Below are 15,690 nucleotides of genomic sequence, written 5' to 3'. Positions count from 1 at the left end.
TCTGAACGGTCCAGACCTTGTTCTAATAAAGGTGGTTTCTTTATTTAGCACCGTGCCTGAGTTTTCATTACGTTTTGTTGTGATTTCAGAGCGGGATCATAACAAATTGGGGGCTCGTCCGATTCGGAAACTTAAGTGGGGACGTCAGGTCCGGGGATTCCGGGTTTTCTTTGCGCTCGTTATGGAAACTCTCGTAGGGAGCGATGATATGTTTTCTCATATTCTGTATTTATGGTTAATGCTATCGGTTTAAAGTTGGTCTGTTCTGCAAAAAAGGCACGGGACAAAGGAAGGTAAGTTTTGACCTCTTTGTGGCACAAATGTTATATTGACTCCCCTGTAGGAACATCGCGTTTCCCATTTGGGATTCGTTTGCGGCTAAATGTAGTGTGGGGTGAAAGCGGTTGCGAGCAGTTGTCTCGGGAGCACGTCCGTAGTGTTGGCATTGTTGCCAGCTTGCTGGTCGCTTTGTCATACTACCGGGTTTTGGTGCATAAATACCCGCCGTCAGTAGCCCTTGAAGACTAGGGTCGAGTTTATGTAGATCTGGATAGGCAGTTAGAGGGGATGCTCAATTTACTAAGTTGCTCCGACACTTTCTTTGTGCACGGGTAAGGTCAATACTGTACGTTCTTTTGATCTCCGGGTATTTTGTGCATTGGTCATTTGTGCGTCATGGCGGGGGTGGATAACTTCATTGAAGCTCCGTCCGAGGCATTGTTAGATCAGTGTACAAAGGATCAGTTAATAAAGATAGCCGACTACTATAAAATAGATGTGGGTGCTAAAAGATTAAAAGAAAATGTTAAGGCTATTTTGAGTGCAAATTTGTATGACATGGACATTTTGACACTTCCTAAACCGTCACCTACGGCCATTAATCTAACTGGGGTTGCTGTTGTTAAGGAGTCGCTCTCTGACTTAACTTTAAACTTTGAACAACAGAAAGAAATGTTGATGTTAAGAATGCAGCTGGAGAAAGAACGGGATTTGGAATTGGAAAGAGTGCGACAGCAAGCAGAGTTGGAGAAAGCGGTGGCATTGGAACAAATGCGACAGCAAACGGAAAGGGTTAAGTTGGATTTAGAAAGCGAGAGACTGAAGCTGATGGGGGAAGGTAAATTGGGTGATAATTCACGGAGTGAAGAGTCGGCCCGGCGTGATGATTCACATGAGATTTTGAATAATTTACGTTTGGTGCCAAAGTTCAATGAGAGAGATGTTGAGACCTTTTTTACGATGTTTGAACATGCTGCAGACATGAGGGACTGGTCAAATGCGGACCGCACAATATTACTGCAGTGTGTATTGACGGGGCGCGCTCAGGAAGCCTTCTCTTCTTTGACTACAGGTGACAGTTGCGATTATGTTAAGGTTAAAGCTGCGATTCTAAAGGCGTATGAATTGGTTCCTGAAGCTTACCGTCAGCGGTTTAGAAGTTGGAAAAGAGGGGACAGGTCGCATCTTGAGTTTGCCCGTGATTTGGGGACTCAATTTAGCCGTTGGTATTCTGCGTCGGATGTCAAAGATTTTGATGATCTGTGTAACCTGATGGTGCTTGAAAAGTTTAAGAACTCAGTCCCAGAGGTAATTGCTATGTACATCAGTGAGCAAAAGGTGAAGACTGCAGGTGAGGCTGCTGCGTTGGCAGATGATTATGTTTTAACCCACAGAAGTAGCGGCGGGGATCCACGCGCTTATGGCTTTGCTGGTAGGGAAAGTGGTCCTGCCCGGTATTTCTCTGGCCGTTCTGGTGGAAATTTTCGTTCGGAACAGAGAGCTGACCGTGGTGTCCGTACCTCTGACGACAGTTGTCATTTCTGCCATGGAGTAGGGCACTGGAAAAGAGACTGCGCTTTGCGCAAATCGCAGAACAGGTATAATGGGGCGCAGGTGAAACCAGCCGCGCTGGCTGCGCCAGTTTCCAAGTTGGTTAATTCGGATAATGTGAGTAATCTGACATCTCTCACGGAAAAGCCCGATTTGACGTCATTTTTGCCTTTTATCACAAAAGGACATGTGTCTCTGGTGGGTACTGACAGGAAGGTGCCGGTGACCATATTGCGTGACACTGGCGCATTTGATTCATTTATCCTGGCGTCTGCTCTGCCCTTTTCTGCGGAAACTGACACGGGTTTTTTTATACCGGTATTGGGTATGGGCATGTCTGTTTTTCAGGTGCCAATACATAAACTTGTGCTCCACTCGGATCTATTTGAGGGAGAAGTCGCAATGGGGGTACGCCCTGCTCTACCTATAGATGGCGTTATGCTGGTTCTGGGTAACGACGTGGCTGGGGCACGTGTCTGGCCTGATGATCCAGCTCAACCGGTACTTGTCCCGGTACCGCTGGGTAGTAAAGGCCCTGATGAGAATGAGAAGCAGTATCCGGATGTATTCCAGGCTTGCGCCGTAACGCGCGCCATGACTGCGGCCGGTCGCGAGTGGGAAGCAGAGGTAGAATTGGACAATGCGAAAATAAAGGACCCCACAGAAGAGTATGTATTATCGCTGTCTAACACTCCATTGTCTGTCTCACAGAGTGAGTTGGCGAGCGAGCAAAGAGCTGATTCCACGCTGAGTGAGCTGTTCCAGTCTGTTCTTCCAGAAAATCAGGCAGGCGGATACTTCATTCAAAACGAGGTATTAGTTAGGAAATGGGTGCCACATGGCGAGGGTTTCATTGGAGATCCTGTTTACCAAATTGTAGTGCCCTTAAAATTCCGTGATTTAGTTTTGCGTGTCTCACATGATGAGTCAGGGCATATGGGTGTAGGAAAGACATATGATCACATTCTGAGACATTTTTTTTGGCCCCGGATTAAGAGAGACGTGGCAACGTACATCAAGACCTGCCATACCTGTCAGTTAACGGGTAAACCAAATCAAAAAAAAAAAGTGGCTCCTCTGTATCCCATTCCGGCTATAAGCCAGCCATTTGAACACCTAATCGTGGATTGTGTGGGCCCTCTTCCTCCTTCAAAGTCTGGTGCTATATATTTGTTGACAATTATGTGTCAATCGACCAGATATCCAGCTGCGTATCCATTACACACACTCATGGCGAAATCGATTGTGCACGCTTTAAGCCAGTTTATCTCAATCTTTGGGATACCAAAAACCATCCAGAGTGACCAAGGGTCAAACTTCTCCTCACAGTTGTTTGCACAGGTGTTAAAACAGCTGCATGTCAAGCATAACCAGTCCTCGGTGTACCATGCGCAAAGTCAAGGGGCGCTGGAACGTTTTCATCAGACTTTAAAATCTCTGTTACGTGCTTATTGTGTGCAGATGAAAGGTGATTGGGAGGAAGGGTTACCATGGTTGTTGCTAGCGGCAAGGGAAGTAACGCAAGCAAGTACAGGATTTTGTCCTAATGAGCTGGTGTTTGGTCATACTGTGCGTGGTCCGTTGGCTGCGTTGCAAGGGGATTGGAGACAAACAGAGCCACCTAAAAATCTGGTGGAGTATGTCAATGGGTTCCGGCATAGACTTTACGCAGCTGGTGAATTGGCAAAGTCGAAGTTGGCTAAAACACAGGATAAGATGAAACGTCTTTATGACCCTGGAGCTGAGCATCGGGTGTTCAGTACAGGCGACCAAGTTTTGGCTTTGTTGCCCATTATAAATTCGCCATTTAACGCTAAGTTTATGGGTCCCTATACTGTAGTGAAACAGATTTCGGAGCAGAACTATCTTATTGCCACACCAGACCGTCGAAAACATCACCAACTGTGCCATGTTAATCTGTTGAAAGCATATCATGCACGTTCGTCTCAGGAGCGGAGCGTAGGGATGGATAGCGCTCACCCGGCGTGTGTAGGCAACACGACGTCATCGGGTAGGGAGCATGTTTGTGAGGATGGTTTGCCTAATCCGGATTCAGCGTTGCTAACAGGCCGATTGAAAAACTCTGAAGTTCTGCAGAGCCTAGACAGTGTCCTTGACCACTTGTCTGTTTCACAACGCACAGAGCTATCCGAGCTTATCAGGGGGTATCCAATGTTGTTTGGGGATGTTCCATCTTGTACACACATGATTGAACATGATATCGACATAGGAGATGCAAAGCCGATAAGACAGCGATTTTATCGAGTCAGTGCGGTAAAGCGTTCATTTTTAGATTCTGAAGTTGAGTATATGCTGAAGAACGGTATCGCTGAACCGTCATCCTCAAGCTGGGCGTCACCTTGTTTGCTCGTACCAAAAGCGGACAATACCCCTCGGTTTTCTTCGGATTTTAGGAAAGTCAACAGTGTCACTAAACCAGACTCTTACCCCCTACCTCGCATGGATGATTGCGTTGATCAGGTTGGTGCTGCAAAATACATCAGCAAATTTGATCTGTTAAAGGGTTATTGGCAGGTCCCGTTATCCCAAAGGGCGCGTGAAATTGCAGCGTTTATTACTCCAACTGGGCTGTATTCTTACTCTGTCATGCCTTTCGGGTTACGAAACGCACCTGCTACGTTCCAACGACTTATGAATATGGTTGTTCGTGGGTTAGAAGGCTGTGCAGTGTATATAGACGATGTCGTCGTATACTCAGATTCGTGGTCTTCACACATGGAGCGTGTAAAAGCGTTGTTCGGTCGCTTACTTGACGCTCGCCTGACCGTGAATCTGGCGAAGTGTGAGTTTGCTAAAGCAACCGTGACATACCTGGGTCGACAGGTCGGGCAAGGAGAGGTGCGCCCTCTGCGGGCAAAGGTGCAAGCCATGGACCGGTATCCGCCGCCGGCGACAAAGAAAGAACTGATGACATTTTTAGGTTTGGTTGGTTATTACAGAGCTTTCTGTCGTAACTTTTCGACTGTAGTGGCGCCGCTGACAGACCTACTGAAGGGTAAGGTAGAGTATATTTGGTCCACTGGTTGTCAAAGGGCTTTCGATGCTGTAAAGCTGATCCTTTGTGATTCTCCGGTTCTCGCTGCACCACGAATGGATAGCAGTTTTAAGCTGCAAGTTGATGCCAGTCACGTGGGTGCAGGTGGAGTGCTGATGCAAGAGGACGAATTGGGTATTGACAGACCCGTGAGTTTCTTCTCCAAGAAGTTCAACAAGCACCAGTTAAACTATTCCGTAATAGAAAAAAAAGCTTTGGCGTTGATTTGGTCGTTGCAGCAGTTTGAGGTGTATGTGGGTTCAGGGCCTGTGGTAGTTTACACGGACCACAACCCGTTAACATTTTTGAACTCACTACACTGTCCAAATCAGAGACTCATAAGATGGTCCCTGTTTTTTCAGGCATACTCTCTAGAGATACGTCACATTAAAGGGAAGGACAATATTGTTGCTGACGCATTATCCAGGGCCCCATGTCAGTAATTGTGCATCATGTTTCTTTCAACTTTGTTGTCTGTCTCTTTTAAAGATTGTTTCAAGGTACCAGTAGCTGAGATGGGAGATGACGAAGGAATGAGATGTGGGCATGGGTGATGTCCAGGGGCCTGTGGGGACCCTGTCTTTATGGGGGGGGGTGTGACGGCCCAGGGCCATCAGGAAGATTGGAGGCAGCTGGCCAACGCCTTCGCCCTACAAGACCCGCCCCATCCGGAGGAGAAGGCCCCTTCTTTTCCCTGACACCTGGTGTGCTACACACAGTGTTTTAGGGGGAGCAGTGACACCGTCTGGGAGGCTGCGAGAATGCTTTCCTGTTGTGCAATCTGAACGGTCCAGACCTTGTTCTAATAAAGGTGGTTTCTTTATTTAGCACCGTGCCTGAGTTTTCATTACGTTTTGTTGTGATTTCAGAGCGGGATCATAACAACACCTATTGGTAGATGGTAAATGGACCATACGTAGTTCATTTTCTAGTCTTCCGACCATTTAAAGTGCTTTAACACTACAGGTCATCATTCACCCATTCACACCCATTCATACACTGACAGGGGCTACCATGTAAGGTGTCACCTGCCCATCGGGACAATCTAACATTCATAGGCACAGACTACGGGAGCACTTTGGGGTTCAGTGTCTTGCCCAAGGACACATGGAGATGGACTGGAGGAGCCGGGGATCGAACCTCCAATCCTCTGATTGAAGGACGACCCGCTGAGTCAGAACTGCCCTATTGTTTCACCACTTGTGTACATAACAGTCCTGTTTGTTATCGACCTTTATTTGCACAGCTTTGTTGGCCTTTTCCCTAGCGAGTCAAAGTCCTTGTATGTGCCGATAAAGGTGATTCTGATTACCATAGTTACCATCTCCATGTTCTCCTGGGTGACGAAGTGAAGCTTGTTGTCGAGGCGACGCAACGTGAGATCCAGATCCTCGTTCTTCCTGCTCAGACGTTTGTTTTTGTCCAGAAGAGGAAGAAACTGACTCTCTGTCTCTCTCAGACGCTTCAGCTGCAGAAGGCAAAGAAAATACAGCAAATATAGAGAGAACACAAAGTACACATAATGTAGAAAAAAAGACAGTGCAGAAAATACAGAACATATACAATATACATAAAATAAAGAAAAATATCTATAGCACAGCCAGAGCAAGGGTGTTTGGTGTTAAAGAGTGTATATCTTTGTGAGAACCACTTTGGGTTTTAGACCTTAGGAGTGAGGACAGTTCTACATTGTGAGGACATTTCTGCAATGTGAGGACATTTCTACATTGTGAGGACATTTCTGCATTGTGAGGACATTTCTACATTGTGAGGACATTTCTGCATTGTGAGGACAGTTCTACATTGTGAGGACATTTCTACATTGTGAGGACAGTTCTACATTGTGAGGACATTTCTACATTGTGAGGACAGTTCTACATTGTGAGGACATTTCTACATTGTGAGGACAGTTCTACATTGTGAGGACATTTCTACATTGTGAGGACATTTCTACATTGTGAGGACAGTTCTACATTGTGAGGACATTTCTGCAATGTGAGGACATGTATATATATATATATAGATATACTGTATATATGTTGAGGAAGATTTTGCGTTATGAGGACATTCAGGCTGGACCTTTGAAGGCTCAGATTCTGTTGGTTTAGGTCAGGGTTATGGGCTAGGGACTGCATAATGTCAATAAGAGTCATGAGTCTATTTACCATTAACAATTGAAGAAAGATGTTATGTGATGTGTTTGTTACCAGTTCGTTTCGTTCTTCAGACAGCAGAGCATTTCGATCCTCCAACTTCCTGACTACAGCACTGAGCTCAGCGATTTTTAACTGAAACCTGCGCGTGTCCCGGTCCTCCTGGGACTGTTTACACACACACACACACACACACACACACACACACACACACACACACACACACACACACACACACATACACACACACAGTTATTCTATTACAGAGGAATTTCAGGTTCCTGCTATAACTCTTATAAGTCATCATGTTCAGTGTTGACAGTTTTTGATTAACATGAAAAAAGTTGGACGACAGTTTGAAAACAAGTGTTTCTTTGAACAAAAGTCAAAGCTACAATATGCACATATGGAGAGAACACAATCACGAAGAAACAATCACAGAGCTTCTGTCATCTCCACAAAGAATACATGTAGCTTCTGCAGAAAGTTGATCAAACAGCAGCGTATGCTCATGACCAATGATGTGTTGTATTCAATGACAAACAGCCAATCACAGAGCTTCACGGTCTGCTGTGTGTTTTGTGGTAGTAGTAGTAGTAGTAGTAGTAGTAGTAGTGGCATTCATAGCAGAAGTAGAGGTAGTAGTACTAATTGTAATTTGGAAAAGTTGCAGATGACTTGTTGAGGTGGTAGTAATAGAAGTATTTGTACAATCACCCAGCTTCACAGTATGTTGATGTTTTATTGTCGTAGTGGTAGTAATTGTACTATTTGTACTTTGGAGAGGTTGCAATGATGTATTGTGGTGGAAGTGTAGTGTAACTATTGGAACCTTGGATAGGTCTTTAATGATGTGTTGTAGTACTTTACTGACTTTACTGATAGTCATCAAATCACAAAGCTCCATGGTCTGTTGTTTCAAACCTCATCAGACACTCACACTGTTGACTATCAACTCTCTAGGAAGAAATATAAAGAATCTTCCACTGTTTGTCAGATAATGTCGACTTTCACTTTTCACAATGTTTGTGCAATCTGTAAGTGAAAGTGAACAGTGTCTGACACTGTTTGTGACATCTTCCAGTGAGAATCTGTCACTTGACTTGGAAGTCAGGGAAGTCATGAAGTAGTAATGTTAGAAGTTTCATCCAGCAAGATGCTGTTCATCTGGTCATGTGACCTCTTCTGCCGTCACAGGTGGGGAGGACAGGTGAACAGTGAGCAGTGGATTGTGTGATCCTGAGGACCAAAGGGTTCACCTTTCTCTTCAAGGAGTGAGTGTTTGGATGGCTCAGTCCTAGTTGAGCAGTGGTCCTGGTGACTCTGAAGAAGGTGGAGCCTGGCGTGGAATGTCATGACTTCAAAGTTAACATGATGTGTTTAAATTAATTTCATTCAGTAGGAGCAGGATGAGGTGGAGCTTACGGTGTGAGGAGCAGTGTTAGGGGTAGGGTTAAGGGCTTGACCAGGGTAGTTTAGTCCAACCCTTTGTGCATCTCTCAGGGCTGCGATCTGCTGCTCAGCAGCCTGAGTCTGCAGCTGGAGGCGATGAGCGTGTCCAGCCTGCAGCCCCAGGGCCTTATCCAAAACACTGACAGCTCTGTCCTTCAACTTAATCTCATCCATCTGCATATAGAGAGGTAGACACACAGGTTGGAAAGACAGACGTGTACACAGGTTAGAGACATACAGGTAGATGTGGTAAGGCAGGTAGGTAGGTAAGTAGGATGTGATTAGTCAGACAGGTAAGGAACAAGGTTAGTGAGACACACAGGTGAGGTGTGGGGCTGAACACAACATTCACAAATAAATTTTCAACAAAGAAAGGCTCAATGGGGGATCTGAGCACAGTCAGACCCCACTCAACTAGAGCCAGACCCCACTCAACTAGAGCCAGACCCCACCCAAATAGAGCCAGACCCCACTCAACTAGAGCCAGACCCCACTCAAATAGAGCCAGACCCCACTCAACTAGAGCCAGACCCCACTCAAATAGAGCCAGACCCCACTCAAAGAGAGCCAGACCCCACTCAACTAGAGCCAGACCCCACTCAAATAGAGCCAGACCCCACTCAAAGATAGCCAGACCCCAATCAAATAGAGTCAGACCCAACTCAACTAGCCAGACCCCACTCAAAGAGAGCCAGACCCCAATCAAATAGAGTCAGACCCCACTCAAAGAGAGTCAGACCCCACTCAAAGAGAGCCAGACCCCACTCAAATAGTCAGACCCCACTCAAATAGAGTCAAACCCCACTCAAAGAGAGCCAGACCCCACTCAAATAGAGCCAGACCCCACTCAAAGAGAGTCAGACCCCAATCAAATAGAGTCAGACCCCAATCAAATAGAGTCAGACCCCACTCAAATAGAGCCAGACCCCACTCAAAGAGAGCCAGACCCCACTCAACTAGAGCCAGACCCCACTCAAAGAGAGCCAGACCCCATTCAACTAGAGCCAGACCCCACTCAAAGAGAGCCAGAACCCACTCAACTAGACCCGAGGATAATTTGACCCAATCCAAAATGCCATAGATCCCAAAGAGTTTTAACCAGCGCCAGCAGCAGAAGCAACAACATGATTAATTCAATCAAGGTATCAAGATAATCAGGTATTTGACATGTTAGACCTGCAGTAGTAAAACCAGACCCTATAAACTTGATTAGACTGAGAATAACTGGTGTTCCAGGTCTGTTATTGGATCCTCAGAACCGAGTGGACCGGTGAAGACCTCTCATACTGGACAAAGCTGACTAGATATAATTCTCCTTATACAAATAAATAGTCTTCCACAGTAGAGATAGTACAACTAATCACAGGACCACTGGTTCCCTCAGTCTGAAAGCTTCTCTTACAATCTGACATGTAACTGTAACATTACTTACTACTTTCCTGAAACAGCTGCTTTCTATTCCTAAAAAAAGACAGTGCTCAGTGTTTAAACACAGATATGTTCTGTATGAGGGTCCGTATGTGGTACCAGTCTGTGTAGCCAGTCTTTGTGTTCTAGTTTGTACATGGAGGTCATTGTGGATGTTATTATAATATTAATTATATATTAAAATCACTAGTTGTGACTCAGGTGTGTAAACAGTCATGAGTGACTCGTACCAGTCGGCGTATCTCCCTCTCACAGTCTCTCTTAGTCCTGTTCAGCTCCTCCTGGTGATGGTGATGAGCTGATCTCAGCTCAGCTGCTCGGGCCTGGCAGGCCTGCTGTGCCGATGTCAGAGCCTCCTCAGCGCTCCTCTTGGCTCCTCTTTGCTCCTGCACCTCCTGCTGGAGGCGGCAACGCTCCGCCTCCCAGCTCCTCCTCGCATCCTCCACCTCTGCCAGCAGAGCACTCCTCACCTGAAGAATGACAGGATGGAGAGTCTGAAACATTCCTTCACACCTGAGGAGTTAAATTATTCTTCACACCTGAGGAATGAAAAGATGAGGAGTCAAATCACCCTTTGACACCATTGACCATCACATTCCAGAGTCTGGAACATTGTATTGGCATGAAAGGAACTGCACTAAGCTTGTTTAAGTTCTATTTATCAGATCGATCTCAGTTTGTAATTGATGAAACCTCGAAGAACACCAACGTTAGTCATGGAGTTCCACAAGGTTCTGTGCTTGGACCAATCTTATTCACCTTATATATGCTTTCTTTAGGCAATATTATCAGAAAACACTCTATAAACTTTCTTTGTTATGCAGACGATACTCAATTATATCTATCGATCAAGATGAATCCAACCAGCTCACTAAACTTCAACCAGCCTTGAGGACCTAAAAACCTGGATGAGCTGCAACTTCCTGATTTAAACTCAGACAAAACTAAAGTTATTCTACTAAATATCAATTATCTAATGATGAGCAGGTAGATGTGCAGACAAATGGGTAGATGTGTATAAAGTCAGGTAGATAAGCAGACAGACAGGTGTGTATGTATACAGACAGCTAGATATGGAGACAGTGTGATGGCTAATATCCACTATGACTTATCTATCTGTTTTTATTGTCTGACCACTCAGTGTTTTGGCCATTTTTGTATAAACAAAGTTAATCAATGTCAGACATGGTCAGTAAGGGTCCTCTCAGGTTGAGTAGTATTGTGTGTGTGTGTGTGTGTGGGGGGGGGGGGGGGGGGGGGGGGGCTTAATCAAGGACATGACACTGTCAGCTTAGATAAGAGCTGAATAGGGGTGCAGCCATTGAACCTTTCAATGGTCAATCAAAGAATGGTCACTGTTGTCCAAATGTCTTAGTGATGAACTCCTCCTACCCCACCATGTGCTCAAGGCCTTTATAAATCGTACACAACCAACACTCTGGGTGCCTTCCTCCTTCAGACCGCATTGCACTCTGTATGATGATTGAACCTTCTCTGCGCAGAGAATAAATACTTTATAGACAAACTTCTTTTCTCAATGTTTCTAAATTTCAGTATCATAGGACTCACTCGGTACTATTGAATAGTTTTTTCCACCGCAACAGACAGCTTGATGAGCAGACAGACAGCCCCTCACCTTGTCCGTGGACCCGTCCCTCAGCATCAGCACCAGGCCGTTGAGACGCTGAATCTCTCCGTCTTTGATCTTGATGACTCTCATCAGCTCCATCTCGTGTTGCCGTAGTAGCGTCTCTCTGCTCACACTCAGCTCCTTCTGCTTCTCTTCGTGGAGTTTGGTCTTCAGCTCCGTCACGGCAACCGTTGCCCGGTGATGCTCCGCCTTCAGCTCCTGACTCTTCTCTCTCTCCAGGCGGCTGACCTGGGATCAGTTGTACGTGAGTCATAGTTCTTAATGATCCCGATGCTACTCCGGGGTTTGTAGTTCTTACCTTGTTCTTTTCATGTTGTAGTTCGATCTGGATTTCCGTCAGTTTGGTTCTCAGCTCCTCATTGGCTGCTTGAAGAGTTGCCATGGCGTCAGGTCGCTCCCCCTTCCCTCGCCCCCCCGCTCCTCTCTTTGACATCATCACCACCAGCAGGCTCCGCCCCCTAAAGAGCTATCTGTCAATCTGAATTTCGACTACATCTGGACCTGTGGACACACACAAATACGCAAATACACAAATACACAACCTTTAATAAAGTCCAATGTGATTGGTCGAGTTCCTGGACTTGTTATCCAATAAAATACATCAAGCCAACATTACTTTGATTACTTTGTAATATCACATATTTATATGTTCTATGTTGAAGTACTCACTTCTCGTTGACAGCTATCAAACTGCATTCACTTATTTTATATATATATATATATATATATATATATATATATATATATATATATATATATATATATATATATGGGTTAGGGTTATATATATATATATATACATACTATTGTAACATTAAATACTCTGAGTATTACAATACAAGTAGTACAACTATATATTCAACACTGTAGTGATGGGAATCAGGACACACACTTGGGGAAAGAGCAGTAGTATCAGAGATAGTACACATAGTGTCATTAGTAGTAGTAGCAGTAATAGTAACAGTAGCAGGAGTATGAGTAGTACTTGCATGTGTAGTTTCTGGTTGTTCTGCAGCAGTATAAGTAGTACTCGTATGTGTACTCTGTGGTTGTACTGCAGCAGTATAAGTAGTACTTGCATGTGTACTCTTTGGTTGTTCTGCAGCAGTATAAGTAGTACTCGTATGTGTACTCTGTGGTTGTTCTGCAACAGTATAAATAGTATTCGTATGTGTACTCTGTGGTTGTTCTGCAGCAGTATAAGTAGTACTTGCACGTGTACTCTGTGGTTGTTCTGCAGCAGTATGAGTAGTACTTGCATGTGTACTCTGGTTGTTCTGCAGTATCATATTTATATCCCCATGAGAACACCAACAACATGCAGCGTGCACACACACACACACACACAGACTCACACACAGGCCTAACTGAGCACACATAGATGAATAGATGTAGATCACTCACCGTCCAATAGGAAGCCTCAGACACGGCATAGCTGAGTGTGTGTATACGTGTGTGTGTGTGTGTCTATAGGTTAGCCATATATTCTGAACATGCTAATCAGCTAGCTTCACTACAGCTCCCTCTGTGTCAGTGTGTGTGTCGGTGTGTGTGCTGCCGGCATCTGCCTCCTTCCACCTGTCTGTTTCTCTGTCTGTCTGTCTGTCTGTCTTTCTGTCCGTCTCTGTTAGCATGTAGCTCTCGTCAGTGTGTGTTTGTGTGTTGATGCTGTTAGCTTCTCTGCAGCCTCTGCTGGCGTCATCCTCCTCCTCCTCCTCCCAGCATCCTTCAGTGTGACACAGAGCTGAACCACCAGAGGTCTGTCTCCCTCTGCTGGGGACTCATGGTTATAGCATCATCATAAAATCATAAATCATCATCAGAGGAGGATGAGGAGGAAGAAGAGGAAGAGGAGGAGGCAGAGGAGGAGGCAGAAGAGTAAGAGGAGGAGGCAGAAGAATGAGGAGGAGGAGGTTGAGGGTCCATGTTCAGTCTGGATCGGTTCAGTCCACCATCTCCCTGTTCAGCCCAGGAACCTTGTTTGAAACCAGTGGATCAAAAACTTCCAGGCTGTAACATAACAAAAGGGTCGGAGGTTCGAATCCCAGCTCCTCGGTTCACATGTTGAAGTATCTGTGTTACATGAGTCACCTCAGAGTAGAGGACTGATGTTGCACACAGTTAGAAAACGGTGCCAGAATCTTTGTTTCTAACATTAGAGATGATGAACATTGATTTGAGGCTCCAGTGAGCTTCAACACAGAGATATTTTAGCTTAGCATTCTGATAACATCCTCAGCATCACTGAACCATTAGAGAGAGGTTGGGCTCATACTTTGCAATCAGAACAACTCCAAAGGAACCAGGAACCAGGGGAACCAGTGGAACCACAGGAATCAGCTGAACCAGTGGAGGGTTAGGTTAGGTAAGGAGGGGTTAGGTTTAGGTAAAAACGTGACCACCTGGTGGAGGTCACGGGGGGCACGGGCACAAGGGGAATATTTATCTAAAAAGATCTAAGGTGTTCTTTTAAAACCGCATAGATATGCTAAAAAATCCCCCATAACAAACAACCTTCAAAAAGAATCAGAAGTTTTAAAAGAAGGTGTTTTTCAGGGGGATAGCTAAAAGAACTCATCCCCTAGGCACTGGCAGGGTTAGGTTTAGGTAAAAACATGACCACCTGATGGAGGTCACGGGGGGTTAGGGTTAGGGTTAGGGTTAGGTAAAAGGGAAAATAGGTTTCTGCCTACCAAGAAGGCAGGCAGAGAGCACGGGCACACAAGGTTTGTCCTGTTTCCTCTACTGACTCCCGATCGGTGACTTCCTTGTTTTTTTGTGTGTTCCACTTGATTTTTAGAACGCTGGACAGTATTTTAATTTTGGATTCCAGCGTCTATCTGTGGATCACCCCACCCCAAACTCCGATCCTGAGATCAGGTTTGTTTTATGTTTACCCGAAGGTGAGTATTTTTTTTATATATTTTGCAGGTGTATACATTTAGTTTTTTATGTGAAAAAGTGTTCTGTTTGTCCCATCCAACAGTCTAAAATCTCTAGGGCCGTCCTCTTTGTCCAGTACTCTGGATCATCTGACCGTACCCTAAAGAGTCGTTCCTCCACACCCTCCAACACGCCAAAAGATTCTTCCAAGAAGCTGTTTGTTTGTGCTATTAGGTGTTTTGCTGGCGACGGGAGCTGTGATGAAAACTGGATCAGTGGTACACAGATTTTGGCCTGGGGAAAGGCTCTGCCCGCCACTGCCATCAATTGGTGGAATTGTTTTTTAATAGTTTTAAACAAATTCCCTCTCAGGCAGTTGTTCAAGCCAATCGAGAGCAAGACCATCCGGACAGTGGGGCAAGGGTCCAATTTATCAAGAATTCCCTTCATATGGTGTATTTGGGCCCCAGGGAAACTGTCCACCTGCACCAGTGCATCTCCCCACCCTGGTATCTCTGCCAAATTCTCATCCCCCAACACCAGCACAGGTTGTTCCACCGTCAGAGACCAGTTCGCAATTGGGTTAGGGTTAGGGTTAGGGTTGGGTTAGGGTTAGGGTTAGGTAAAGGGAAAATAGGTTTCTGCCTACCGAGAAGGCAGGTAGAGAGCACGGGCACACAAGGCTTGTCCTGTTTCCTCTGCTGACTCCCAATAGGTGACTCCCCTGTTTTTTTGTGTGTTCCACCTTGTTTTTAGAGCGCTGGACAGTATTTTAATTTTGGATTCCAGCGTCTATCTGTGGATGACCCCACCCCAAACTCCGGTCCTGAGATCAGGTTTGTTTCATGTTTCCCCGTAGGGTTAGGGTTAGGGTTAGGGTTAGGGTTAGGGTTAGGGGTTAGGGTTAGGGTTAGGGTTAGGGTTAGGGTTAGAGGGTTAGAGGGTTAGGGTTAGGTGCAAGGGGAAAAAAGAAGTCTGGCTGCACTTAGGCAGCCAGAATGCACGGGCTCACAAATTTCAAGCTTTAACACATTTGTTTCTCAGAAAAGGGTTTGTATTGTATCTTTTGTTTTGTATTTGACAGGTGCCCTGGAAGAGATCTCCCCACCCTCATCCGAGGGGGTAAGTATATTATTTAGGCGACTGGCTTTAGTTAATTTGGTTCAGACCATATGGATAAACTGTGTTAAGTTTATTAATCCACTGTCTTTCTTTTGCCAGTCGCTGTCTGTCTGACC

At 45.4% G+C, this 15,690-nt stretch overlaps 1 protein-coding gene and 1 long non-coding RNA gene across 3 annotated transcripts in view; one reads left to right on the top strand and one right to left on the bottom strand.

Annotated features, from left to right (window-relative positions):
• Nucleotides 1-12,002, bottom strand: part of LOC142943918 (janus kinase and microtubule-interacting protein 3-like) — a 40,287-nt gene extending 28,285 nt beyond the window's left edge. The window contains exons 1-7 of the mRNA XM_076085478.1: nt 11,868-12,002; nt 11,555-11,797; nt 10,149-10,388; nt 8,464-8,664; nt 7,093-7,206; nt 6,198-6,353; nt 4,601-4,623 (exon numbers count right to left, since the gene is read on the bottom strand). Coding sequence (XP_075941593.1) covers nt 4,601-4,623; nt 6,198-6,353; nt 7,093-7,206; nt 8,464-8,664; nt 10,149-10,388; nt 11,555-11,797; nt 11,868-12,002 — 1,112 coding nt within the window. The remainder of the gene's footprint in view (nt 1-4,600; nt 4,624-6,197; nt 6,354-7,092; nt 7,207-8,463; nt 8,665-10,148; nt 10,389-11,554; nt 11,798-11,867) is intronic.
• Nucleotides 75-5,560, top strand: LOC142943919 (uncharacterized). Of its 2 annotated transcripts, none has more exons than XR_012952287.1 (3): nt 75-611; nt 2,542-2,643; nt 5,375-5,560. It is a non-coding gene; the product is annotated as an uncharacterized LOC142943919 (long non-coding RNA). The 2 variants fall into 2 exon arrangements; XR_012952286.1 differs by lacking the exon at nt 75-611 and adding an exon at nt 1,573-2,457.
• Nucleotides 12,003-15,690: the final 3,688 nt, after the last annotated feature.

Source organism: Anarhichas minor, unplaced genomic scaffold, assembly GCF_050575085.1.
Source record: "Anarhichas minor isolate MPS153535 unplaced genomic scaffold, ASM5057508v1 ptg000159l, whole genome shotgun sequence".
Lineage (NCBI taxonomy): Eukaryota > Metazoa > Chordata > Actinopteri > Perciformes > Anarhichadidae > Anarhichas > Anarhichas minor.
The sequence above is the reverse complement of the archived record's forward strand: the minus strand, read 5'-3'. Positions and strand labels throughout refer to the sequence as shown.